General features: G+C 43.6%; 1 protein-coding gene across 5 annotated transcripts in view; it reads left to right on the top strand.

Annotated features, from left to right (window-relative positions):
• The window catches only part of LOC126262573 (S phase cyclin A-associated protein in the endoplasmic reticulum), a 620,393-nt gene that overhangs the window by 292,938 nt on the left and 300,724 nt on the right, over positions 1-26,731 (top strand). For all 5 annotated transcript variants that reach the window (XM_049959285.1, XM_049959286.1, XM_049959289.1 and 2 more), the window contains one exon: positions 5,097-5,196. In XM_049959285.1, the coding sequence (XP_049815242.1) occupies positions 5,097-5,196 (100 nt within the window). The remainder of the gene's footprint in view (positions 1-5,096; positions 5,197-26,731) is intronic.

Genomic DNA, 26,731 nt, shown 5'->3' with positions numbered 1-26,731 from the left:
ATGTTTGTGTAAAATGTACGTAACAGTTTTGTGAATTTTAACAGCATAAAGTAAACAATTACACCGTTGCATTCGTCAAACCTTCAGGCTACGAACTACTGCCCATGTAAGGGTGAAGTTTAGCTCGAATTCTCGAAGTAATTAGCTTTAGCTTAAAGTTTACAAACTCGTTTTCGGGTGTGTGTCTTGTTCTTAGCGTAAGTTAAAGTAATGTGTAAGCCTAGGGACCCGATGACCTCAGCAGTTTGGTCCCATAAGAACATAACACAAATTTCCAAATTTCCTTTCATTAACCTCAAGGGCACATTTAAAGTAATAATGTTCAAGAAGTATCCGACTACGTTGGTGGCGTAACAGTGCAGTCAGTAGAGAGCAAAAATGGTTGAATATCGAGAGTAGTTCGTGTTGTCGGAAATTGTTGTACAGTGGTACGATGGAGTGCCACGAATAACATACTAGAAACCTGACTGGTGAGGGATGAATGTGGGGGTAGAGGTGTGTTTGAAGCCTCTTTCGTGCTTTTTTTGTTTAATAACTCGAAAACCGTGGCCTCCAGCGGAAACGTATCCCAGTACAAAATTTAAACACATTAAATTTCCTACGTAATCACAGCACCTCAGTAGGAAGCGAATAGTCGGAGGAATCATTCTGCCGTTCTGCCATTGAGCTATGAGTGGATCGCGCGAACTATAGAGCCTCAACAACCTCTGAATGTCCCTAGCCCTCCTACTCAAAAACTTCATTGTTACTGTTCCAATAATTGTCATGCTAATACTTTTTGGTACCGTATCTACTGAATTCCAGCATGCTGCTATAAATCTCATATGGCTATCGTATTTTTTAACAATCTCCCCAAATGTTGCTTTGAATCTCACAGCACATAAATAAACTCACAGCTTTTTTTGTGCAAGGTAGAGTTAATGCAGATTAAATCGGAATAGTCATCTTTCACGCTCACAAATTTTGGCTACTGGTCTGGCTATGAAATGTGATTTATTCGGCACTAAAGAATTGTTAATAGAGAGCGAGTGTGCTGGTCCCCTAAACTTGTACGACCTGCTGGCGAACTTCTATAGGTGTGATTTTTCCCATATTGCTTCGGCTGATCTGTGTTCTGACCTGTTCTATTGAGCTATTGTAAATTAATTATTTGATCTCAGAGAGTCCTGAGATATTACGCCACAAAAGAAGTCAGAGGGATTCGAGCGCCTTTTTCAACTTACCATTGTTTGTGTATGTGTAATAGTTGGGAATATACTGCATGATAAAATAACTCATTTATATTGCCCCTTTACTACGAAAGACACCAATAGTTAAATTTCGGGTATGCAGTGCATGTGGTGTATTCATGTCGCTTGGCAAGTCTTTGCAGAAACTGTGCGAATTGCAAGAAGGTAACTCTTCCGCCGAATTTGTATCACCGATATCTTCCCAATCAAGATCTCCGTCTTCTTTCGCTACTTTGGTAGGTTTCTTCTCCATCTCTCATGCCTCGCCCACGAATTCATTAATTCAAAGGATGTGTCTAACGAGTTGGGGTGGGTGTTACGACACAAAGCTCAAATTTGAAGGGAGTTGGGTCCACCTTTTGCTACAGTTATGATAGATAATTAGGCGTGAATACCAAGGAGTAGTACTCAAGCGACTGGATATTTTGCTTTAATGCACGAGTATTGTTCAATAAATAATGCACCCCAATTTTTTCTCGAAACATATCTATAGTTAATAGAATTTGGCGACAATATCAACATTCCCTTTACGTGTATTATTTTTCTACATAGTTTGCATCGCTTTCTGTGGCCTTACACCAGCGTTGTGTAAGAGCATGTATTTCCTGTTGGTGAAAGTTCCTATCGTGTTATTGTAGGCATGTTTTCACTGCATGAATTAGGCATTCTTTATTTTCAAAGAGTGCCCCGCTAGAGAATCCTTAAGTGCCATGAACATATGGGAGAACGAGGCCGCCAAGTTCCGTTTGTAGCGTGGATGAAGCAGTGATGTCCAGTATAATTTGGCGATGGGTTCTCGGGTTCTGAGACGGCGTGCACTGTCGTGTCGGAGCAAGATTTCTTGTGGATTCTTGTTAGACCGAACATGTTGGCGAGCGAAGTAGCGCAGTGGTTAGCACACTGGACTCGCATTCGGGAGGACGACGGTTCAAACCCGCATCCGCCCATCCTGATGTAGGTTTTCCGTGATTTGCCTAAATCGCTTCAGGCAAATGCCGGGACAGTTCCTTTGAAAGGGCACAGCCGACTTCCTTGCCAATCCTTTCCTAATTCAATGGGACTAATGACCTTGCTGTTTGGCCCCCTCGTGAAAAATCAACCAACCGAACATGTCGGAAACAGTTCATTTGCGAGAATGACGCATTTACCATCACAGAAGACTGTCATCAAGACTTTGTCAACGGATGGAACTGCAAAAAATTTATTGTCTTTTGGTAATTGTGGTTGGTGTCACGCCAGTGACTGCCCTTTTTTTTCTGAATCAAAGTGATGCACCTAGGTTTCATCACCTGTAACGATTCGTTTCAGAAAGGCGTCTTTATCGGTCTCAAACTGCTCGAAAAGTTCAGTTGAAATGGTTTTTCTTTCAGTCTTGCGATCTGTTGTGTACATTCTTGGAACTAATGTTGAGCACACTTGTAAATATCCAAGAATCACATTCACTGCACGATAATCATCGACAGCCGTAGAGCCAATTATCGGGATGTGAGGCGCTGGTCTGAACTAATAATGACATCCTCGCGAATCACCACGTCGTTAGCAGTGGATGCGACTGGGCGTCTCGGAAGAGGTCGACAACGGAGCTTAGTTTTTTGCACTTCTTGACACTGTAACTCCCATTACCAATCGCCTTACAGCACTTCTATCAATTACATCATTACCAAACACTGCACATAACGTTTACGGACGTTCACCACGCTTTCTTTTTCCACAACGAAGAATACAACTGCAGCATGTTGTTTGTAACGTGTGTTTTGCTTGGCCGCGATTTACGTGGTACGTTAGGGCTCTGCCTGTAACGTAGCAAGTAATTACGAGATGACATTCGTTGCAGTAAGGCACGCGGCCGTTTGGTATGATGCCTGCAAGATGGCTACGTTTATTTTTTCCGCTTTGCTCACAGCGCAGCTGACGCTGCATGCCGTGAGAACTGCATAGAATAACATTTAGTCGGTATGAAAATTCATACCCTCTACGAATCTAAATAATCCATATTAGTTATTATTCGATTTTGTTCAAATTTGGAACACAGCTCTTTGTTATTAATGGAATGGCGCTGTCAAAATTTCAGATTTTTATTTATTATAGTTCCGGAGATAACGAAAATTACCTAAAAGTCCTAAAACTGACGCTTATGTTTTAAAACGCAGTTAGGAACAATAACATATTGACTTTCATTATCATTTGAAGCCATTACAAAGTCATCAGTGCATAAAATCAATTAATTAGAAATTTCTTTTCAAAACTGTAGTTACTTTATATTACGTAATACAAAAATCGCTCATAATTATTATTTGCTTATAATTTTGCTATGTGAGAACATGAGAATGAGAGAGTGGATGTGGAACATACGTTAAAACTTAATATGTCATTTTATGTAAGACCTCGTACAAACGAAAGTTATGGTGCAACCACGATTCAGATGACGTATGTCGGTGAGAGCTTGCTTTTGTATAAAAGCAGCTAGAATGAAAGTTAGAGGCGAAATAAGTTTATTTATCAATTTGGAGAATATTTTTAACTTCGCTTATTTTGATTAAACAATATACCAGAAATTCAAATTTTAATGACATTAATTACTATCAGATTTGTGATTGGATAAGGCAAGTTTTGCCGCGAGAATGATCTGGAAGGAACATTCTTATTGGTCGTTTAGATCAACAGCTAATCAGAATTAAGCTGTTCCTGCGCGAATATAGTGGAGTTGGTAGAGCGTAGAGGAGCTCGAGATAGTCGCTTGCTAACCGGCCTACGGATAACACCATATTAGATAGCTCCGTAAAAATAGTCTGTAATATGAAGAACTAGTGAGTTCCTTTCGGTTAGAACGTGTCGTGATCGAAGTGACTGGAGCTACGAACCCTTTAATGAAAGTTTAGTGTTTCTGAATTAAATAGTTGGAGATTTATGAGTGTTTGAACTTTCTGGTCGTAGTAACAATTCCGTGTGGCATAGTTCGTGCTGTGTACGGAATACTTTGGCGAGCACTTCTTACTAAGAAGTCCACTGAAACGACCGAATGTTTAACTGGCGAATAGTGGTGTATCTGTGACTATTAAATCGTGAAAATTAGTCGGGTCGTAGTACTTGCAAAAATTCTGACTGCTTTTCGGGTGGAAATGTGTTGTACAGACAGTGAATTTTGAAGGATAATGTTTACCATATTAAATAAGGACTTGATAGCCATTTCATGTGTTTCCGTACGAATAAAAAGCAGATTAAATCTAAATTTTAAATGCTTTCTGCAAGTAGACTGCATCCTCCGAACGCCCGATTTTTTAAATATGAACTTTGAGGAACTGACTTTCAACTCGAGTTAACGCGGCCTCTGTTTGGTAGGTATTAGGTAGTGGTTTCATCAACGCTGCTTTACACTGCCTAGCACGTATCTGCTACTACAGAGTGAAGGGAAGTCGGAAGGAAGGAATATCGAGGTAGGTGGACTTTCGATAATTCAGAGAGAGAACGAAGACGACCGACCTCGCTCCGCCGCATGCCGTCTGTCGGAATTGTTCAAATTACATATTTACTGAAGAAACATCGCATTTGAAGCACCGAGTGCTGTCCTTTGTAACAGCGGGCGTTGAAACGAAATTTGGGACATTATTTGTTGAACTACCCTATTATGTTGAAAGTTATACATGTATGTCGAAAATGTAAATTGCGTAGATTCGCTACTAATTACAATCAAATGGATATTACACAGTCAAGGAATCGAAATACACATTGGGAATGAAACTATTATCTTGATTAGGCAGTCGTATCCGCTCTTAAATCAGTCCTCCCGACATAGTCGTTTGCTTCCGCATATGTTATAGAATCTGACACACTTGTGTTACGTTTGATGTGTTTCTTTTTGCTTTACAGGAGCGTTGATGAAGCTCTTGGCGCTCGTCCTTACCCACGCAGCGTCACCTGAGGACGGCCCTAAAGATGACGTCACAGTCCGAATACAAGATGTGATCAGGTGAGTTTCTACAAATCACGTTGGTTCGCGATAGAGTGCTACGAGATTCTTCCGATACGTAGAGAAGCAGTTTCCCTTATTACATGAATCATATACTGTACTTGCAGAATTATTCAGAAAGAAAGATTAGCTCCCACGGACGAACCTTATTCCGCTTATAACATATAGATATGGCACCGATACCAGGCAACGTTCCATTCAATGTAGTCAGCATAACAGTACAAACATTTGTTACTTTTGTACATCAAACACTGGTTCCTACTTACAAAACATCTATGACCAGACCACACCTATTTTATCGTTGATATATTGAATATACTTACGTATCGCTTATGAATTGCATGCTGCCCAACTTATTTCTCAAAGACCCGAGGAGATGAAAATGAGTGAGTGCCAGCTAGGGAGCTCCATGAAGGCCAGTACGTTGCGATGCTTCAGATGAGAGGTGCTAGGACCATCGCGAAGACGAACCGATGCCACCCAATCATTCTCTTACACCACTGGTTATCTTCTTTTTCTTCCACCACTGAAGAATTCAAGTGGAAGGTGACTGACAGGAGGTATGTATGTTCAACACGGCGTCATGACGTGCTACATGGGCTAGAAGTTTTGTTCTGCAGAGAGGTCCTATGTACTGGTGAACCGGATGGAACGAATGTTTGGACAAGCACGGTGATCATGTAGAAAACTAATAAGTACTTATGTTTCCTGTGGTCTGTCGCTATCAGTACACCTGTCAAATTGAAACACATTATATGTACAGTTATTATTGTGGCTTAGTTCTTGAAGTATCTCCTTTTGGTGAGGTGCCAAGTCGTACGTGGCTACTTAAACAATTTAAGCACGTGTAATGGGAGAGCTGAGGCATTTAGGAATGAATAAATGGGCATTACAAGGCCTGCGGTTTCTGCTTGTTTACATCTCTTCCTCCATGTTGAATAATTTGAACTCTAAGACTGTCAAAGTTCAATATGTCATTCATGTCGTGCCATACCTACAGGACATCAGTGGAAAAAGACAGATATTATTCGGCGACTATCACTGGTGTCACTTCACTGGTGTTACTTCATAAGCATTCCTTAAGCATGCGAGCGTAATACTCTGTTATCCAGAAATTGCAGTATTGAATAGACCAGTAGCAAGTTAAAGTGTTTTGGGGATGGTCATAATTAATTGAGCAAATTAATTTGTATGCAACATCGTAACGGCGCCATGAATTTTGTGTGTATAATATACACTTACAATAATTATACTATGCAATGATTGGTTGACGTTTAGTATTTTAATTCCCAGAGCATGGAAGCACGTTTTTAAGTAGTGGTTAAATCTTTTTATTAGTTTAACTTCTTTCATCGAATCACAGCAGACTTCAGGCGAATCCCTAGATTTTACCAACGAAGGCTTTGGCGAATCTATTCTTGAAAGATATACCTTAATGATTTTAATCATTAGATTTAGCAACTTTGTAATACGTCTTTCAAATAGAACTTGCTTTTTTCTTGTCACTCCTCTGTGCCACGAGTCTCTAATTGGTGCATAAGTAGGTAAAGCATTCGTAAAAGAAGTACAGTGAGAGCTGGGGTGGTTGGTTGAGTCTGTGATTGCCGGCCGCTGTGGCCGAGCGGTTCTAGGCGCTTCAGTCGGGAACCGCACTACTGCTACGGCCGCAGGTTCGAATCCTGCCTCGTGCATGAATGTGTGTGACGTCCTTAGGTTAATTAGGTTTAAGTAGTTCAAAGTCTAGGGGACTGATGATTTCAGCTGTTAAGTCCCATAGTGCTTAGAGCCATTTGAACCATTTGAGTCTGTAATTCCCTCCATAACAGTTTGGAGAGAGAGAGAGAGAGAGAGAGAGAGAGAGAGAGAGAGAGAGAGAGAGAGAATAAGCGTACCATTCACTGAGAGTTGTTTCCAGCACGTACACCAAGTATATGCTTGTTGCCAGTGCAGCAGTGTGAAACCTTGGTCTTCGCTCACCGTGCGAGGGAGGTGGCGCAATGGTGAGACACTGGACTCGTATCGGGGAGGACGGCAGTTCAAATCCCGTGCGGTCATCCAAATTTAGGTTTTCTGTGATATCCCTAAATTGATTAAGCTGAGTGCTGAGATGGCTGTATTCAAAAGGACACGGCTATTCCCTTCCCCGTCTTTCCCGAATCCGTGCTACAGCTCACCTCGTTGTCGAAGAGACGGAGACCCAAATATTCCTTCCATCTTGTGATCCTCTGGTTTTTCACCTCGAACTGCAACTGCCGAAACCCGTCAGGTGATGGTTAACAGTTACGTGTACATTTTACAGGTGCAGTTTGCAAACCATTTAATCTTCAGCCTACAGTGTTTCTGTGTATAAAGTAAAATAGTAACGTATTGGTGTTATAAAATGGAACTCACCTTGAATGAACACTCCAACGCTCTGATCTCTGCCCGGATTAGCACGTTTGGAAAGAATTACAAAGGGTGATATCCCTGTCGACGTGTCAGTGACTGCATCTAGCACGGGAACTCCACCCAAAACGTCTGTGGTCCGTCTATCTGACAGGAAGAGTCGTGATCCATCATAGGTGACCTCAGATGTCATGATTACTGGTTGCAGAACCAGTCAGAATGAGAATACGGATTGTATAATTTATTGCTTTGAAAGTCTGTCTCGCGGTTCTAGGCGCGCAGTCCGGAACCGTGCGACTGCTACGGTCGCAGGTTCGAATCCTGCCTCGGGCATGGATGTGTGTGATGTCCTTAGGTTAGTTAGGTTTAAGTAGTTCTAAGTTCTAGGGGACTGATGACCACAGCAGTTGAGTCCCATAGTGCTCAGAGCCAAAGTCTGCCCTTGCCAGATTGAAAATAGTAAATTTGTCATCAATCCTCTGGCTAGTTTGATGCGGCCAGCCACGATGTTTTTCTTCTGCGCGAATCTCTTCATCTCAGAATGGCACCTGTTCCAAAGTCCTCAATTATTTATTGTACATACTCTGTCTCAGTTTTCATGTAAAATTTTACGCTTTATGCCTCCCTGTAGTACTGTACAAGTTATTCCCTGATGTCTCAAAACCTATCTTTTCATCCAGTTCCGTCATCTAGCTAGATTCTGATCTGCAGATTGGATGCACGAACCTGTCAACCTGATTGTACGACAGACCTCACATTTAACTGCCCTTTCTACTTTTGAGTTGTGTGGACCATTTTCTTTAGAAAGTCTCACAGATTATGCATACTAACTTGAAAAATTGTTTGTTTGACGCTTCCTCCAAGAATTTTCGAAATTCCGAAGGAATGTTGTACCTCCCATCCGCCTAGTTTGATTGCAAGTCTTCCAAAATTCGTGCCACACTGCCGAAGTTTACAATGCACAGGTTGTAATTGATTGTGACAAGCATAATAAGCACACCTTCATAGGATTTGTCGACTTAAAAAAAGGGTTCGACAATGTAAAATAGTGCAAGTTATAGAAATTTTCGGGAATAGAGTAAGCTAGGCCTATCGAGAGAGACGGGTAGTGTGCAGTGTATACAAAAACCACGAGGGAACAAAAATGATGGAATACCAAGAATGAAGCATTCGAATTACAAGTGGTGTAAGACAGGGATTCAGACTTTTGCGTCTACTGTTCAATTTCTGTATCAAGAATCAATGGCTGAAGTAAAAGAAAGGTGCGAGAGTGGGATTAAAATTCAAGGTGAAAGGCTATCAGTGATAAGATGTGCAGATTACATTGCTGTCATCAGTGCAACTGAGGAAGAACCACGTGATAGGTTAAATAGATTGAAGAGTAAACCGAGAGACGAAAGTAATAAGGAGTATCAGAAATGAGATTTACGAAAACCTACCATAAAAATTGAGGCGTTTTAGATATGTGCTATAGGATGATGGTGAAAAGTACGACGACTGATAAGAACTGAAATGGTTCTGTGCAGATTCAGCGAGGAGATGAACATGTGGAAAAGATTGGGAAAAAGAACGGACAGGATGGTACGGTATGCGGCAAGATGTTAGGGAATAACTACTGTGGTAAAGGAGGGAACTGTAGAGAGCAGAACTGTAGGGGAAGCCAGAAATCGGAATAAAGGGTGTTTCAAACCTTTTGGGTCAAGTTGAAACAGGCGATAGTGGGTCCACAACGAATTATATTGAGATGGGAACCAATGGTCGTAAATGTATATTATGTTAGAGACATACACAGCATATAGCGCAAACAACCACGTAGCTAATAGCAATTGTTCAAAGTGACAACCGCCAGTCTGAATGCAGGTATAGCAACGGCGCATGAAGTTCTGCCGCACTCTCTCGAAGATCCCTGATGTCTCTTGTACCAGGATACAGGCTGCTTCGATCCTAGCAAGCAGGTCTTCATCCGTTTTTACGCGCCAAATAAACTGGTGTAGGCACGCGTATTCAAATACAGAGAAATATGTAACCAGGCAGAATACAGCGCTGCGGTCGGCAATGCGTATATAAGAAAACAAGTGTCTGGCGCAGTTGTTAGATCGGCAGGTTATTAAGACTTAAGTGAGTTTGAACGTGGTGTTATAGTCGGCGCACGAGCGATGGGAAACAGTCTCCGAGGTAGCGATGGAATGGGGATTTTCCCCGTACGGCGTACCTTGAATATCAGGAATCTGGTAAAACATCAAATGTCCGACCTCGCTGCGGCCGGAGAAAGATCCTGCAAGAACAAGACCAACGACGACGGAAGAGAAGCGTTCAACGTGACAGAAGTGCAACCCTTCCTCAAATTGCTGCTTACTTCAGTGCTGGGTGATCAACAAGTGTCAGCGAGCGAACCATTCAACGAAACATAATCGATATGGGCTTTCGGAGCCAAAGGCCCACTCGTGTACCCTTGGTGATTGCACGACATAAAGCTTTACCCCTCGCCTGAGCCCATCGACACCGACATTGGACTGTTGATGACTGGAAACATGTTGCCTGGTCGGATGAGTCTCGTTCCAAGTTGTAGATGGACGTGTACTGATGTGGAGACATCCTCATGAATCCATTCACCCTGCATGTTACCAGGGGATTGTTCAAGCTGGTGGAGGCTCTATAATAGTGTGGGGTGAGTGCGTTTGGAGTGATATGGGACCCGTGATAAGTCTAGATACCACTATGACAGATGCCACGTACGTAAGCATCGTGTCTGATCACCTGCATCCATTCATGTCCACTGTGCATTCAGAGGAACTGGGGCAGTTCCAGCAGGACAACGCGACACCCCACACTTCCAGAATTGCTACAGAGTGCCTCCAGGAACACACGTCTGAGTTTAAACACTTCCACTGGCCACCAACTCCCTAGATATGAACATTATGGAGCATATCTGGGATGCCTTCCAACGTGTTCTTCAGAAGAGATCTCCACCCCTCGTTGTTGTTGTTGTTGTTGTGGTGGTGGTGGTGGTCTTCAGTCGAGAGACTGGTTTGATGCAGCTCTCCATGCTACTCTATCCTGTTCAAGCTTCTTCATTTCCAAGTAACTTCTGCATCCGACATCCTTCTGAATCTGCGTAGTGTAATCATCTCTTGGTCTCCCTCTACGTTTTTACCCTCCACGCTGCCCTCCAATGCTAAATTTGTGATCCCTTGATGCCTCAGAACATGTCGAACCAACCGATCGCTTCTTCTAGACAAATTGTTCCACAAATTATTCTTCTCCCCAATTCTGTTCAGTACCTCCTCATTAGTTACATGATCTACCCATCTAAGCTTCAACATTCTTCTGTAGTATCACATTTCGAAAGCTTCTATTCTCTTCTTGTCTAAACTATTTATCGTCCACGTTTCACATCCATATATGGCTACACTCCATACAAATACATTGAGAAAAGACTTCCTGACACTTAAATCTATACTCGATGTTAACAGATTTCTCTTTTTCAGAAACGCTTTCCTTGCTATTGGCAGTCTGCATTTTATATCCTCCCAACTTCGACCATCATCAGTTACTTTGCTCCCCAAATAGCAAAACTCATCTACTACTTTAAGTGTCTCATTCCCTTATCTAATGCCCCCGGTATCACCTGACTTAATTCACCTACATTCCATTATCCTCGTTTTGCTTTTGTTGATGTTCATCTTAAAGCCTTATTTCAAGACACTGTCCATTTCGTTCAACTGCCCTTACAGGTCCTTTGCTGTCTCTGATAGAATTAAAATTTCATCGGCGAACTTCAAAGTTTTTATTTCTTCTCAATCAATTTTAATTCCTACTCCAAATTTTTCTTTTGTTTCCTTTACTGCTTGCTCAATGTATAGATTGAATAACATCGGGGATAGGCTACAACCCTGTCTCACTCCCTTCCCAACCACTGCTTCCCTTTCATGCTCCTCGACTCTTATAACTGCCATCTGGTTTCTGTACAAATTGTAAATAGCCCTTCGCTTCCTGTATTTGACCCCTGCCACCTTCAGAATTTGAAAAAGAGTATTCCAGTCAACATTGTCAAAAGCTTTCTCTAAGTCTACAAATGCTAGAAACATAGGTTTGCCTTTCTTTAATCTTCTATGACAAGTCATAGGGTCAGTATTGCCTCACGTGTTCCAACATTTCTACGGAATCCAAACTGAGCTTCTCCAAGGTCTCCTTCTACTAGTTTTTCCATTCGTCTGTAAAGAATTCGTGTCAGTATTTTGCAGCCGTGACTTCTTAAACTGATAGTTCGGTAATTTTCACACCTGTCAACGCCTTCTTTGTTTAGGATTGGTATTATTATAGTCTTATTGAAGTCTGAGAGTGTTTCGCCTGTCTCATACATCTTGCTCACCAGAAGGTAGAGTTTTATTAGGGCTGGCTCTCCTAAGGCTATCAGTAGTTCTAAAGGAATGTTGTCCCCTCCTGGGGCCTTGTTTTGACTTAGATCTTTCAGTGCTCTGTCAAATTCTTCACGCAGTATCATGTCTCCCATTTCATCTTCATCTACGTCCTCTATTGCCCTTAAGTACATCGCCCTTGTATAGACCCTCTATATACTCCTTCCACCTTTCTGCTTTCCCTTCTTTGCTTAGAACTGATTTTCCATATACAGGTTCTTCTCTTTTCTCCAAAGGTCTCTTAAATTTTCCTGTAGGCAGTATCTATCTTACCCCTAGTGATACATACCTCTAAATCGTTACATTTGTCCTTTAGCCATCCCTGCTTAGCCATTTTGCATTTCTTGTCGATATCATTTTTGAGTCGTTTGTATTCCTTTCTACCTGCTTCATTTACTGGATTTTTATTTTTTCTCCTATCATCAGTAAAATTTAATATCTATTCTGTTACCAAAGGATTTCTACTAGCCCTCGTCTCTTAACCTACTTGATCTCCTGCTGCCTTCAATATTTCATCTCTCAAATCTACCCACTCTTCTTCTACTGTATTTCTTTCCCATGTTCTGTCAATCGTTCCCAAATGCGCTCTCTGAAACTCTCTACAAGCTCCGGTTCTTTCAGTTATCCAGGTCCGATCTCCTTAAATTCCCTCCTTTGTGCAGTTTCTTCAGTTTTAATCTACAGTTTATAACCAATAGATTGTGCTCAGAATTCTCATCTGCCAATGGAAATGTCTTACAATTTAAAACCTGGTTCCTAAATCTCAGTCTTACCATTATATAATCTATCTAAATCGTCCAGTGTCTCCAGGCCTCTTCCACGTATACATCCTTCTTTCATGATTTTTAAACCAAGTGTTAGCTATGATTAAGTTATGCTCTATGCAAAATTCTACCAGACGGCATCCTCTTTCATTCCTTATCCGCTTTCCATATTTACCTACTACTTTTCCTTCTCTTCCTTTTCCTACTATGGAATTCCAGTCCCCCAGACTATAAAATTTTGGTCTTCCTTCACTATCTGAATAATTTCTTCTATCTCATCATACATTACCTCAATCTCTTCGTCGTCCGCGGTGCTAGTTGGCATATAAACTTGTACTACTGTGGTGGGCGTGGGCTTCGTGTCGATCTTTGTTACAATAATGCGTTCACTATGCTGTTCGTAGTAGCTTATCCAGGCTCCTATTTTTTATTCATTATTAAACCTACTCCAGCATTACCCCTGTTTTTGTATTTATAACGCTGTATTCACCTGACCAGAAATCTTGTTCCTCCTGCCACCGAACTTTACAAATCGCCACTATCTCTACCTTTAACCTATCCATTTCCCTTTTTAAATTTTGTAACCTACCTGCCCAATTAAGGGACCTGACGAATGTCAGTTTTGTTTCTCCTGATCACGAAGTTCTCCTGAGTAGTCCCCGCCCGGAGATCCGAATGGGGGACTATTTTCCCTCCGGAATCGAAGCTGCATGCCCTCGGGAAAAATTTACGGCTGTTCGTAGTACCAGCACAGCAATGTCGTTTTGGTTAATGTTACAAGGCCTGATCAGTCAATCATCCAGACTGTTGTGCCTGCAACTACTGAAAAGGCTGCTGCCCCTCTTCGGGAACCACACGTTTGTCTGGCCTCTCAACAGATACCCCAGCCGTTGTGGCTGCACGTGCGGTATCGCTGAGGCACGCAAGCCTCCTCACCAACGGCAAGGGCCATGGTTCGTGGGGGGAGCCAGCCCTGGTAGTCTTGCAGATTTATAGACAGCCCTGCAGGATTCATGGTGTTAATTCCTTCCAGCACTACTTCAGACATTGGTCGTGTCCATGCCACGTCGTGTTGTAGCACTTCTGCGTGCTCGGCCCTGCACGAAATTATTCTGGTGTACCAGTTTCTTTGGATCTTCAAAGTGTAACTGGTGGCGACGGGTGCCAGTGCTGCTCTGAAATGATGCGGTTGGAACAGGAGAGGAATTCGGCCGAACGCATCAAACCACTTAGACAATTGATAAAAGACTAGGCCAGCAGACGACTGCTGAGGAGGTACTGGGTGTGCGCTGGCAGCGACGTATAAGGTCCAAGAACTGCGGCGGCCAAACAACGCTACCGGCAGACGCTAAGCAAAGTGAAGCCGAGCGGAGCGTGTCAGGCTGGTGCGCGCGTGTGTTCCCTGGACATACCTGGGCGGCCTCTGGCGCGTATTTGACAACACGGGCGGCCGCGTCTGTCGGCCGGTAACGCGATCCGGGCACAGCCGCGCCGCCGGCTGCCGTCGCGAGGCGGCCTCGGTCGCTGCGGCGCGGGCGTCCGCCGCTTGTTGATCCTCCTTTCACTGGCACGGCATGGCGGCCGGGCGCCTTAAAACGTTTGCACAGCTCTCGAGGTAGGCCGCGAGCGCGGCGCGCACAGCCGAACCTCACCGCAGCACGCCGCGCTGCCCTGCTCTGCTCAGATTGCTTGCTTGCTTGCCTGCCTCCCTGCCTTTCCGCTTGCTTCACACAAGAGTTAGCGGCTGCAGCGGTTTTTCTGCGCCTTCCACGAGGCGCGACCGCACCGTTAGGGCCGGTCAGAAATGCAAGGCGCGGTGAGAGAGAGAGAGAGAGAGAGAGAGAGAGAGAGAGAGAGAGAGAGAGCATAATAAACAGATTTCACATCTTGAGTGAAATGCCTTCAATCTTCCCTCAGGCAGTCGAAAAAGAACATGTAGACCAATGATGCGACATTCCGCGGAGGAGTGAGAATGAAAGAGGAAAAGTTGCACAGTAGACCGTTAGCCTTTTTTCGTTTCCAATGCAGAGTTGTCTTCGAAGTCGAGTATAGAAGGAAGACTTCTCCTGTACACTGACAAATTGCTTTTAGATACACAACGCTTCTAAGTACAGTCTGAAAAGGGTCTATTCGAGCAACTGCAGTTACTTCACATAAAAGAAAAAAAAAAGAAAAGAAACTCGATAGTACTTGTCTCCTCGATATATTTATGTAATAGCGCAAAACATTTTTATTTTTCATTTTTGTTCTTCTTTCTGTTCTGTTTCTCACGGTTTTTATTGTTACAAGTTCTTAGTTACTGTCATTAGTTTCTTTTCTATAATGTTCGGTGGAGCTTAGTTTTAAAAGGGTAGTTCTGATGGATAAATATGTAATTCACTCTCCAGTCACATGAATGTGAGTACCTGTCAAATGTCCGCCCCTGGTGGCGGAGTGGTTGCCGGCACGGTAGCTCAGCGTGTTCGGTCAGAGGGCTGCGTGCTCTCTGTAATAAAAAAAACTGAGTCAAGGAACCAACGATCAACTTGAACGGATGTCTTGTGACGTCCGCCCAGACCAAACGCAACGAACTATTTGGGAAAAAAGTATGGTCAGTACGACAAAATGTCATTCCTAAGGGCACGAGTTCGATTCCCGGTAGGGTCGTAGATTTTCTCCGCTCAAGGACTGGGTGTTGTGTTGTTCTACTCATCATCATTTCATCCCAATCGGCGCTCAAGTCGCCGAAGTAGTGTCAAATCGAAAGACTTGCACCCAGCGAACGGTCTACCCGATAGGGGGCCCTGGTCACACGACATTTTTACTTTACCTGTCAAAAGGCTGAATCACCACGTTTTCCAGCGTGAGACGTGCATGAAGAGAATCAATGTGTTTTGTACGACTTTGTACACAATTATATGAAGAGGTGGGCTGCAGAGTGGTGCGGCTACTGTCGTCGTAGGAAAGCTGGACAGGAGCAGATATGATTAGCGAATGAGACAACACAGTACTCAGAAGATTTACTTATCTTGTATTTTACCAAGCGAACGAAGACACATTACAAATAATGCAATAGGAAGAGATACTCTGTACTGAAGCACGAACGATGAAGTTGGTGCCATGATTGGCGGTGTCAGAATAGGCACCCCTAGCAAAATGACTCCTAGGGCAAATGGACTGAGCGGCTGCTGCCTGCCATCTTACATTGTTCAGCAGAGGACTCTCGTAGTACAGAGCCACTGGACGTGCAGCTCAGTGGGCACACACCATTGGGTCCGCCAGATCCTGCGCAGCTGCTGTCGGTGTCAGACAGGAATTTGCCATTCCGTTACCAACTGTAGGACACTGAGGGGATGGTACTGATATGCGATACCACACAATAAGGTTCTGGAAGATGCCGACAGGGATGTGGAGCTATGCTAACTCTAGTGCCGTGACCAGCTACGCTAGATTTCTCTGTTGTGGATCCATGGTGCACACTGCCCGATTGAGATGGCTACACAGATTCTCGATTGGGTTTAAATCCGGGGAGTTTGGTGGCCAGGGGTGTACCGCAAACACATCCTGGTGCACTTCGAACCATACACGTACACTGCGAGCTGTGTAACACATTGCATTATCCTGTTGGTAGATATCATCGTGCCGAGGAGAAACAAACCGCATGTAGGGTTGACCATGGTCCACAAGGATAGATGCATAGTTGTGTTGACATAAACCATTCCCCAGTCGATAACGCTCCCTCCTAATTTGCTTTCAGACGTTTCACACTGTACACATCAACAGCTGTCTGTCCGATTAAGTGTAAGAAACGATTCATCTGGAAATACCACCTTTCGCCACTCATTGGAAGTCCAGTCGGGGTATTGCCGTGCAAATTCCAGCCTTCGTCACCGATGTACAGCAGTCAGCAGGTTGCATGAACCAGGCGCTTGGTGTGGAGGCCCATACACATCAATGTTTGCTGAACGCTCGATGAGGATACACTGTTGGTAGCCCCTTGGTTCATCTGGGCGGTCAGTTGCACAGCTGTTGCACATCGATTCACCTGTACACATCTCCACAGCCGTCGTTCACCCACATCATCTATGACCATTGGCGCGTCACAGTTGACTCGGCGCTGGTTTTGGATAGCGCCGTTTTCCCATGCACAGTATACTTTAACCACGTTGGCACACGAACAGTTTACAAACTTAGCTGTTTCGGAAATGCTTCCACCCTTGGCCCGAAAGCCGTTGATCATGCCCTCTTGGACGTCAGAGAAACTGCTCTGTTTCCTGATTACGACAACGATTGCACTGGTTTTTCACGTCCCCCTGGCACGCTTTATATCGTTGAGTTAGCTTATAGAAGAAGTAGGTCTAACACACACACACACACACACACACACACACACACACACACACACACACACTGCCGGAATGGTCGTCCGCCCGGTAGAGCGAGTCGAGATCACTAATATGTACATAAGATACTTTAATACATGGCAATAAAAATGTATTTTTGTTTTGTTTTTCAGGCTTCAGAACGTAATGTATAAAAAAGATCCGTCCAGTTATTAGGGGATGTCTGCGTGCCTGTCGATCTGTTCATCGTCTTCTTCCATCTATCTTCTACCGTCTCCCTATCTGTCTACCGACCTACGTATCCGTCTATAAATATATGGATTGAAGTCCCTTGCCGTAGTTCTGTCTTCATGTTCAGGCTAATCACAGGAACTACTGTAGGGATGTTGATATGGGTTTTACTAATGGATAGACTAATGTATGAGGAAGGCTTGTGTATATAATTTGTAAATTTTTCGTCAAATTGGCTGAACTGTGATGAAGTCTCCTGCCACTGTATAAACTATGCTTCATATACTTCACTACAAGTGTTGCGCTTCAGAGGGTGCTTCGTACTAATATTATTTTATAGAGGGTGCTTCGTACCTATGTTGCGTGGTAGAGGGTGCTCCTTAGCGATGTTACATTGGAAAAAGCAGGAAAAAACTCTCAGAAAATGTAGCTCGTACCGGAATGGTGCTGGAGTTCGCGGGCTGGCAGGTGACTATAGCTCGTGGCGAATCTGTTGCGGTTAGGCATACCGTGCCGTATTGGCGCTTCAGGCGGGCGGCCCAGGTATGTAGTAGCTTGCAGACTAGATTTCACTCGAGTGTAAATAAAGTTCGTGCCTCGTGAGAACTTTCCTGGCGTGTGCTGCTGCACTCCAACGAACAAATAACTTTCCTGGCGTGTGCTACTTGAACCATTTAAGTCAGATGAAAATGATGGTATTCTGTTTTATAACTTTACGCAATGGATCGTCATAAAATTACCACCGCCAGACAAGTCGACTGACCGCAGATACATATTGGTAAGCGTGGGAAGCTGGAGCAAGTACTAGTAATTTCATAGATTGAAACTTTGCTTTCGTCTGTCCTTGAAGCTTCCGTGGCGATTCTCTGCTCTGCTAGAAATGTAAAATCAGTTTGTATAAGAGTCGCCATCTCGCATTGACCCACGAGATAGGGTTAAAATTCTGATAACCCCAAAGTCAGTAATTAAAGGCTCTGTAGCAATCTAACCATCATCATAAAGATTCAGATATCCAATCGCTGGAGGAGGAGGAGGAGGAGGAGGAGGAGGAGGAGGAGGAGGAGGAGGGGGGAGGCATTAAGAAAACAGCGGTGTTTGAAGTCTGCCTACCACTACTGTTCCTCAGAGCACTCGTATCCTCTAATCGAAAGTGCGTTTGTTGTTTTACAGTCTGTTACGAATGGTTGGATTAACACATACTGGACAAATTCAATTAGATGTGCTCACGAACAGTTCTCGATCTGCATATTTGATAGGTCCGAATGGTCTCCATCGGCTCAATGTCACGTTTCAATTAGGTAGCCCACAGGTGTGTAAAATTATAGCTCCACGCGACATTAATCTAAATCTTAATATAGTGTTGACACATACCGAGAAGTGTTACCGTTGCATCGTAACAGAATCTTTAATGTGCTGCTGCGCAGTCGACAGTGTTCTGGTACCTGTGGCACTACGCGTGTGTAGTGTTCCATTTTCACTTTTGCTACAGAGTAATACATAAGACTTCCTCTTTTAACAGATGGTTATGTTGTATTCCAGCTTTCAATATTAGAGCCTTTAGTAACGGGAAACATTGCTTGTCTGTTAAGTTCGATGTCAGACATTACACAAACGAACTAGTGAACTGACAGTTCCGTCGACCTCGCTAGTTCGCTGTGACGTCGTCACGTTGTCACGTGCACGCTTCTTACTGGATGGTGCGCCTCGCTGCTCCAAATCGTGACTCTGAGATGCAAAACTCCGCACGTACCGACGCTCGCGATAAAACTGCAAACGCTGTCCCACCCGAAGACGTGCGGCATCCATCTGTATCACGTCACATGCAAGAACAAATTACAAAAACCTCCAAACCGTCATCTGCTCTTAACTAATAAATGGTTTCACCTATTGCGACCACCATTCGTCGGGTAGCTAAGACGAAGGTTTACTCATCACTGCACCAGAGGTGCACTCTAAATAGACGAAAGTCGTGGGATAGCGATGCACATATACAGATGGCGCTAGTATCGCCACTCAAGGTGTAAAAGGGCAGTGCATTGAAACTGTCGTTTTTACTTCGTTTGTACATTCATGTGAAAAGGTTTTCGACGTGATTATGGCCGCACGACGGGAATTAACAGACTTTGAACGCGGAATGGTAGTTGGAGCTAGACGCATGGGACATTCCATTTCGGAAAGTTAGGAAACTCGACATTCCGAGATCTACAGTGACAAGAGTGTGCCTAGAATACCAAATCTGAGGCATTACCTCTCACCACGGACAACGCAGTGGCCGACGGCCATCACTTGACGACCGAGAGCAGCGGAGTTTGGGTAGAGTGGTAACAGAGAAGCAACGCTACGTGAAATAACCGCAAAAATAATTGTGGCGCGTACGACCAACGTCTCCGCTATGACAGTGCGGTGCAATTTAGTGTTAATGGGCTGTGGTAGCAGGCGATCGACGAGATTGTCTTTGCTAACAGAACGACATCGCCTACAGCGCCTTCTCTGGAAAACCGTGGCCTTGTCAGATGAGTCGCTATTTCAACTGGTAAGAGCTAATGATATGGCTCGAATGTAGCGCAGGCCCCACGAAGCCATGGACTCAAGTTGTCAACAAGGCACTGTGCAGGCCGGTGGTAGCTCCCTAATGGTGTGGGCTGTGTTTACATGGAATGGACTATGTCCTCTGGTCCAACTGAACCGACCTTTGACTGGCCATGCTACTTGCAGATCATTTGCAGCCATTTGTTGACTTCAAGTTCCCAAATAACGGTGGAACTGTGACTGGTCCACAGTCGATTTGAAGAACGTTGTGGAGAATTCGATCGAATGATCGGCCACACAGATCGTCCGACATGAATCCCATTGAATATTTATGCGACTTGATCGAGACATCAGTTCGTGCACAAAATCCTTCACTGTCAACCCTTTCGCAACTGTGGACGGCTACAGAGGCAGCGTGAGTCAGTATTTCTGTAGGGGACTTAAAGCGACTTGTTGAGTCCATGCCACGTCGAGTTGCTGTGCTACGCTAGGCGATCGGAGGTCAGGCACGATATTAGAAGAAGTGCCATGACTTTTGGAACCTCACTGTATACTTCAACAAAAGTGCTGTCCTACCAAGTTCACATTATCTGCCCTGTGATGGTTCATCAGCAAACTATTTGTCTTTTGGAAAGTATCTTCTCGGCGACATGTACGTTAGCTGACCTCTTGCAGTCCAGAGCCCAGTGGTAGTTCAGTGCAACACTGTAATAGCGGGGGCCGTCAGAAGGCTGTGAGAAGGGGAGGAAGAGTAGGAGTAGGAGGAGGAGGAGGAGGAGGAGGAGTAGAATTGGGATCGCAGTCCTCGAAGCAAACTGGCAGTGGCGCGCAGCCCGTCCGTCTGTGGCCGCAAATCCGGCGGGAGTGTGTATTTAAAGCGGCCGCCGGCGCAGGCGGCTGAGGCAGGGCGCGGCTTAAACGAAACCCCGAGGAGCCGCCACGGCCGCGGCCGCTGCCGCCCAACCTGCGGCCCCGGAAATTAAGGAAAATATTTAACCAGCGGCCGCGCGGTTTGCGTAGCCGCTGTGGAAACACGCCGCTCCAGATCTGGAGCGCGCGGTCGCGCAGGGGTCGGAGGCAGCGTCAGCGTCAGCGTCCGTGTCCAAGGAGCCTCTGGAGGCTGCCCGGGCCTGACCGCCTCGCTCAACTTCACACGTGCACTGTCGCGAATTCACTTTTCTTTGTTCTCGGGCTGCTACTTATACAACCTGTAGGAAAGTAACGTCAGTTAGACGTCAGTCCGAACTTTGAATTGTCCACTGTCGTTCATTGACAGACATAATGACGTCATCTTAGCGACGATAGTTTCTGAAGTTAATAAATCCAACAAGAAGGCTATGAGGGTATTTACGCTGTAAAGAACAGATAAGTAGTTGTTAGCATCCTATTTAGACAGTGAAAGTACGTCATTTAGTTCCAGTACGACGGACGCAGAGAATTTATGAGCAAGGCTCTACATGTACCGAGTAAGTGGATTAAGGAGGAAATTAACTGTGGTGTCACCGCCAGACACCACACTTGCTAGGTGATAGCATTTAAATCGGCCGCGGTCCGTTAGTATACGTCGGACCCGCGTGTCACCACTATCAGTGATTGCAGTCCGAGCGCCGCCACACGGCAGGTCTAGTCTAGAGACTCCCTAGCACTCGCCCCAGTTGTACAGCCGATTTTGCTAGCGATGGTTCACTGTCTACATACGCTCTCATTTGCAGAGACGACAGTTTAGCATAGCCTTCAACTAAGTCATTTGCTACGACCTAGCAAGGCGCCATATTCAGTTACTATAAGTACTATCTTCAAGAATGTATTCTGAACAGATAATATTGTGACTCATGTACCGTCAAGAGCGACGTTCATCATTAATGGATTAAAGTTAAGTATCAAACTAATTTCGTCCGATTTCTGAATTCTCATTCCTTGTCATGTTCAAGACCTCACGTCAGTATAGTTCTTCCCTCCTCACGCTAGCCTGCTTGAGCTAAAACGCGTGCATTTCGGCCTCCACTCGTAACACGGTGTTGGCTCTTCTGCTAACACAAAATTAACCGCCATGGTTTAATAACAAAATTTGGAAAACGCCGAGGAAGCAGAGATTGGCAGGCTCTCGTTTCAACAGCGCACGGAAATGTCGATAGACAAAAGTAAGTAGAAATTCGTGCGTCTATAAAAACATCGATACACGAGGCATATAGCTTCCATCGTCATGTTTTAGCAAAATCTTTTGCAGAGAGCCAGTGAAAAATTCTGTTTCTAACGTAAAATATTTAAACGGGTCGAAAGCTTTTATTCCAGTCACTGATCGACAAGTTTCGTGCGGCAGTAGAGGACAGCAAAAGCAGACCCGAAGTTTTAAATTTCACGTTCAAAAATAATTCAAGCGTCACAGGCTCTCCCGTATGGACGATACAGTAATAATTCACAATTAATAAAAGGTTCCGGGCTATTATGCCATGGTCGAATGGATTTCACCTTAAAACGCGACATTTCGTCCCTATCTGCGGAGGACATTTCCAGCGGGGATAGTGAATATGGTGGTCTCCTGGCTGTAAGGAATGTTTCGCAACAGCTGATCTGTCAGTCTCCCCTCATCTGCAGTTGCCCTTGTGCTCTCCGAGTGGTTTTTTGACACCCACGTACACCTCCCCACAACAACACGGAATCCTATAAATTCCAGCTTTTTCCAGCGGCTGGCGAGCATCCTAGGCCGATTTTAGGTGATGATGTATCTTCCGTGTAAGTGGGCAGATTACCACGGACCGATGACCTCAGCAGTTTGGTCCCACCAGATTACCGCTATGTACCGCTTATTCAGGATGTTTTTTCTATGCGATCAGTCACGCCCTTAATGAATGGCAGGAAAACTTTGTTTCACCGGAGTCTGAGCATTGCTATAATTTCTACGCGGTTGTCTTAATGTTCTTTTCATTTGAGTGAACGAATAACCATTCTTGAGCAATTCATTGGTGAGATGTTTTAACCCTTTCATGGATAAAATTCTTTTTTTACAGATTTTTAAAATATTAAGGTGATAACAGTTTCTTTTCAGTCTTTGCACCACCAAAATATTTTTTAAGTTCTCCATTTTTTCACAACAGGAAGTGGGACACACATGTCCCATGAAACAACGCAAGATACCTTTTCTGCTGACTGACTGATTTTGTAATTTTATTTTTTTAGCCATAAACAGGATTTTGCAGAGAATAAAATAACTACAAATTATACTTGCATGCAATCTTTTTATTTGTGTAGAGCCAGTGTAAAAAATATTCATTGCATTTCAGTTTTCATGATACATGGTCAATACTTACAAAACTTTACATGCCATGAAACTTGGAAAAACATGGTGTGGCACAGAGTGCTACACCACAAGCAGTGCAAACAACTTTTGTTCTCTTCTCTTTAGAGTTTGTGTTGCAGAATCTGCATCGCTTCCTAGTGCCACTGTCTTTCGGTACATGTTTGCCTACGTTCACGAGCCGTACGTCATCTGGCACACTAGAGACTCCTCTCTTTGCTGGGAAGAAAGTGGGCATTGATCCCCTCTTTTTCCTGGATGAATACCCGTTAATCAATTGTCTTGCTAGTCTTTACAAATAATGTCTGCTGGGACACATGTGTCCCACTAATTTTATTTCGATTATAAGATAGTACAGTCGCTGAGAAGTACATTCCACACTGTATTTGTACTAAAAAATGATTATTAAGTTAATAATAAGATGAATTACTTACTTCAGGCATCGCTGGAAAGTGAGAAATGATGAAAACTGAAGAATGAGACCAATAAGTGGCGTTGCAGCGACCATATATACACGCCAGTCAACAAAAGTAGTCACCGCTTCTCTATTGCCTTTGCAGTGCAGTCCCGATTTTTTTTTTAGGTTCAGTACAGTCGTCCTTAGATGGCAGCACCGTGCAAAGCTGGGTAACATATATCCCGACACTCGAACTGGCGCTCAAAGTTAGTGGGACATATATGAACCATCAACCACGAAAGGGTTAATTCAGCGTCAAGCAGCTCTGGTTCGCAGATTTTCCTTGCTCTATCCCTCAACGTTTTTATGATGCCTCGCTTTGTTGTGGATGGTGGTTCGAATCCCGGTGTAGATAACGGTCTGGGTGCGAGGATTTCCTGTAAACCGTATGGCTCATGCTACCATCTTCTTCCTTGAAAACTAGCACATCAAGAAAATTCAATCTTCCACCTGCCTCCTCCTCCTCCTCCTTGGTGAACTGAATCTTCGGATTGATCCCGTTCAGATGTTTGTGAAGACGATCCAGTTCCTCCCTGCCATGCCGCCGTAGAACAAATGTATCATCCACGTAACGGAACCAGGTAGTCGGTTTATTGTTCGCAGTTTCCAATGCCTGTTCCTCGAATTTTTCCATAAAGAAGTTTGCTGTAGCCGGGCTTAAGGGGCTCCCCAAAGCGACACGATCCGTCTGTTCATAGAACTCTTCGTTCCATTTGAAATACGTAGGTGTGAGTCAATATTTAAACAGTTCTGCGGCATCGAGAAGAAAAATCCGATTCAGCTGTTGCAACACTTCATTGAGTGGAACCATAGTGAACAGAAAGAGTAATGACCCAGAAACAACCAAATATTTTAAAAACTACTGTGCTACATTAAGAAAGGTTATTAAAAAGTCCAGAAGCATGTGCATCATGTCTGAAATTAATACCTCTGATAACAAAATCAAAACAATTTGGAATATTATTACAAGGGAGACAGGGCAACCAAGAGTACAGGATGACAGCATCACCATAAAAGCGAATGGAAACTTGATAAACAACAAGCCGGAAGTCGAAAACATTCTGAATAATCATTTTTTAAATGTTGTAGAGAAAATAGGATCTAAATGTTCATTAGAAGAAGCAAGGCAGTTAATGGAAGAGGCCTTACCCACATCATTTGATAGAATTGTAATTCCACCCACCTCTCCTTCTGAAATTAGGAAGATAATAAACACTCTCAAGAATAAAAGCTCACATGGAATTGATGGCATTTCCAGCAGGATAATAAAAGCTTGTTCCCAAGAAATTAGTGGGGTTCTGAGCCACTCCCAGATAGACTGAAGTATGTCATTGTTAAGCCACTGCATAAAAAAGGGGATACGTCTGATGTCAACAACTACCTCCCAATCTCTCTTCTGACTGCCTTATCCAAAATTCTTGTAACAAAATGTCAGTTTTGTCTCCAGAAGGGTTTTTCAACGGAAAATGCTATATACACTTTCACTAATGAAATAGCCGGCCGAAGTGGCCGTGCGGTTAAAGGCGCTGCAGTCTGGAACCGCAAGACCGCTACGGTCGCAGGTTCGAATCCTGCCTCGGGCATGGGTGTTTGTGATGTCCTTAGGTTAGTTAGGTTTAACTAGTTCTAAGTTCTAGGGGACTAATGACCTCAGCAGTTGAGTCCCATAGTGCTCAGAGCCATTTGAACCATTTTTGAACTAATGAAATATTAAATGCTCTGAGTAACCGGAAGTCACCCGTTGGGATTTTTTGTGATCTATCAATGGCTTTTGACTGTGTAAATCATGGAATACTTCTAGATAAGCTCAAGTACTGTGGTATGAATGGGACAGCGCTCATATGGTTTAAATCATACATAACTGGAAGAGTGCAGAAAGTTGAAATAAGCTGTTCACATAATATGCAAATACTGATGATTTCTCAAACTGGGGAACAATCAAGAATGGGTGCCGCAAGGTTCGGTCTTGGGTCCTCTGCTGTTTTTAATATATATTAATGACTTGCCATTCTGTATTCACGAAGATGCAAAGCTGGTACTTTTTGCCGATGATACAAGTATAGCTATCACACCCAACAGACAAGAATTAACTGGTGAAATTGTAAACGATGTTTTTCAGAAAATCATTAAATGGTTCTCTGCAAATGGGCTCTCATTAACCTTTGACAAAACACAGTATATACAGTTCCACACAGTAAATGCAATGACTCCATTAATAAATATAGACTTCGATCAGAAATCTGTAGTTAAGGTAGAATATTCGAAATTTCTAGGTGCATGCATTGATGAGGGGTTGAGCTGGAAAAAACACACTGAGGATCTGCTGAAACGTTTGAGTTCAGCTACTCATGCTATTAGGGTCATTGCAAATTTTGGCGATATACATCTCATTAAATTAGCTTACCACGCCTATTTTCATTCTCTGCTTTCGTATGGCATCATATTCTGGGGTAACTCACCATTGAATGAAAGAGTGTTCATTGCACAAAAGCGTGCAATCAGAATAATTGCTGGAGCTCATCCAAGATCATCCTGCAGACACTTATTTAAAGAGCTAGAGATCTTCACTGTAGCTTCACAATATATATATTCACTTATGAAATTTGTTATTAACAATCCGAACGAATTCAAAAGTAATAGCAGTGTACATGGCTACAACACTAGGAGAAAGGATGATCTTCACTACTCAAGATTAAATATAACTTTGGCTCAGAAGGGGGTAAATTATGCTGCCACAAAAGTCTTTGGTCACTTACCTAATAGCATCAAAAGTCTAACAGATAGCCATATAGCATTTAAAAGGAAATTAAAAGAATTTCTTTATGGCAACTCCTTCTACTCATTAGATGAATTTTTGGATATAGTAAGTGGGTAATTTCCCCAACCCCCACAAAAAAAATTAAAAATATTAAGTGTCGTAATATTTTGTGTAATGTAATATCTTGTATAGACACCTTTTATTAACCTGACACATTCCACATCATTACGAAGTGTCGTATTCATGACCTATGGAACAAGTACACATCTAATCTAATCTAGCAACACCATATCAAAAGTCCAGCTGTGCCACTATGACATTTAATTTACTGATAAAATGTGCCGAATTCTTGATATACGAATCCGATCGGCCCACA

This window comes from Schistocerca nitens, chromosome 6, assembly GCF_023898315.1.
Source record: "Schistocerca nitens isolate TAMUIC-IGC-003100 chromosome 6, iqSchNite1.1, whole genome shotgun sequence".
Taxonomy (NCBI): domain Eukaryota; kingdom Metazoa; phylum Arthropoda; class Insecta; order Orthoptera; family Acrididae; genus Schistocerca; species Schistocerca nitens.
Note: the sequence above shows the minus strand (reverse complement) of the source record. Positions and strands in the feature narration are given on the sequence as shown.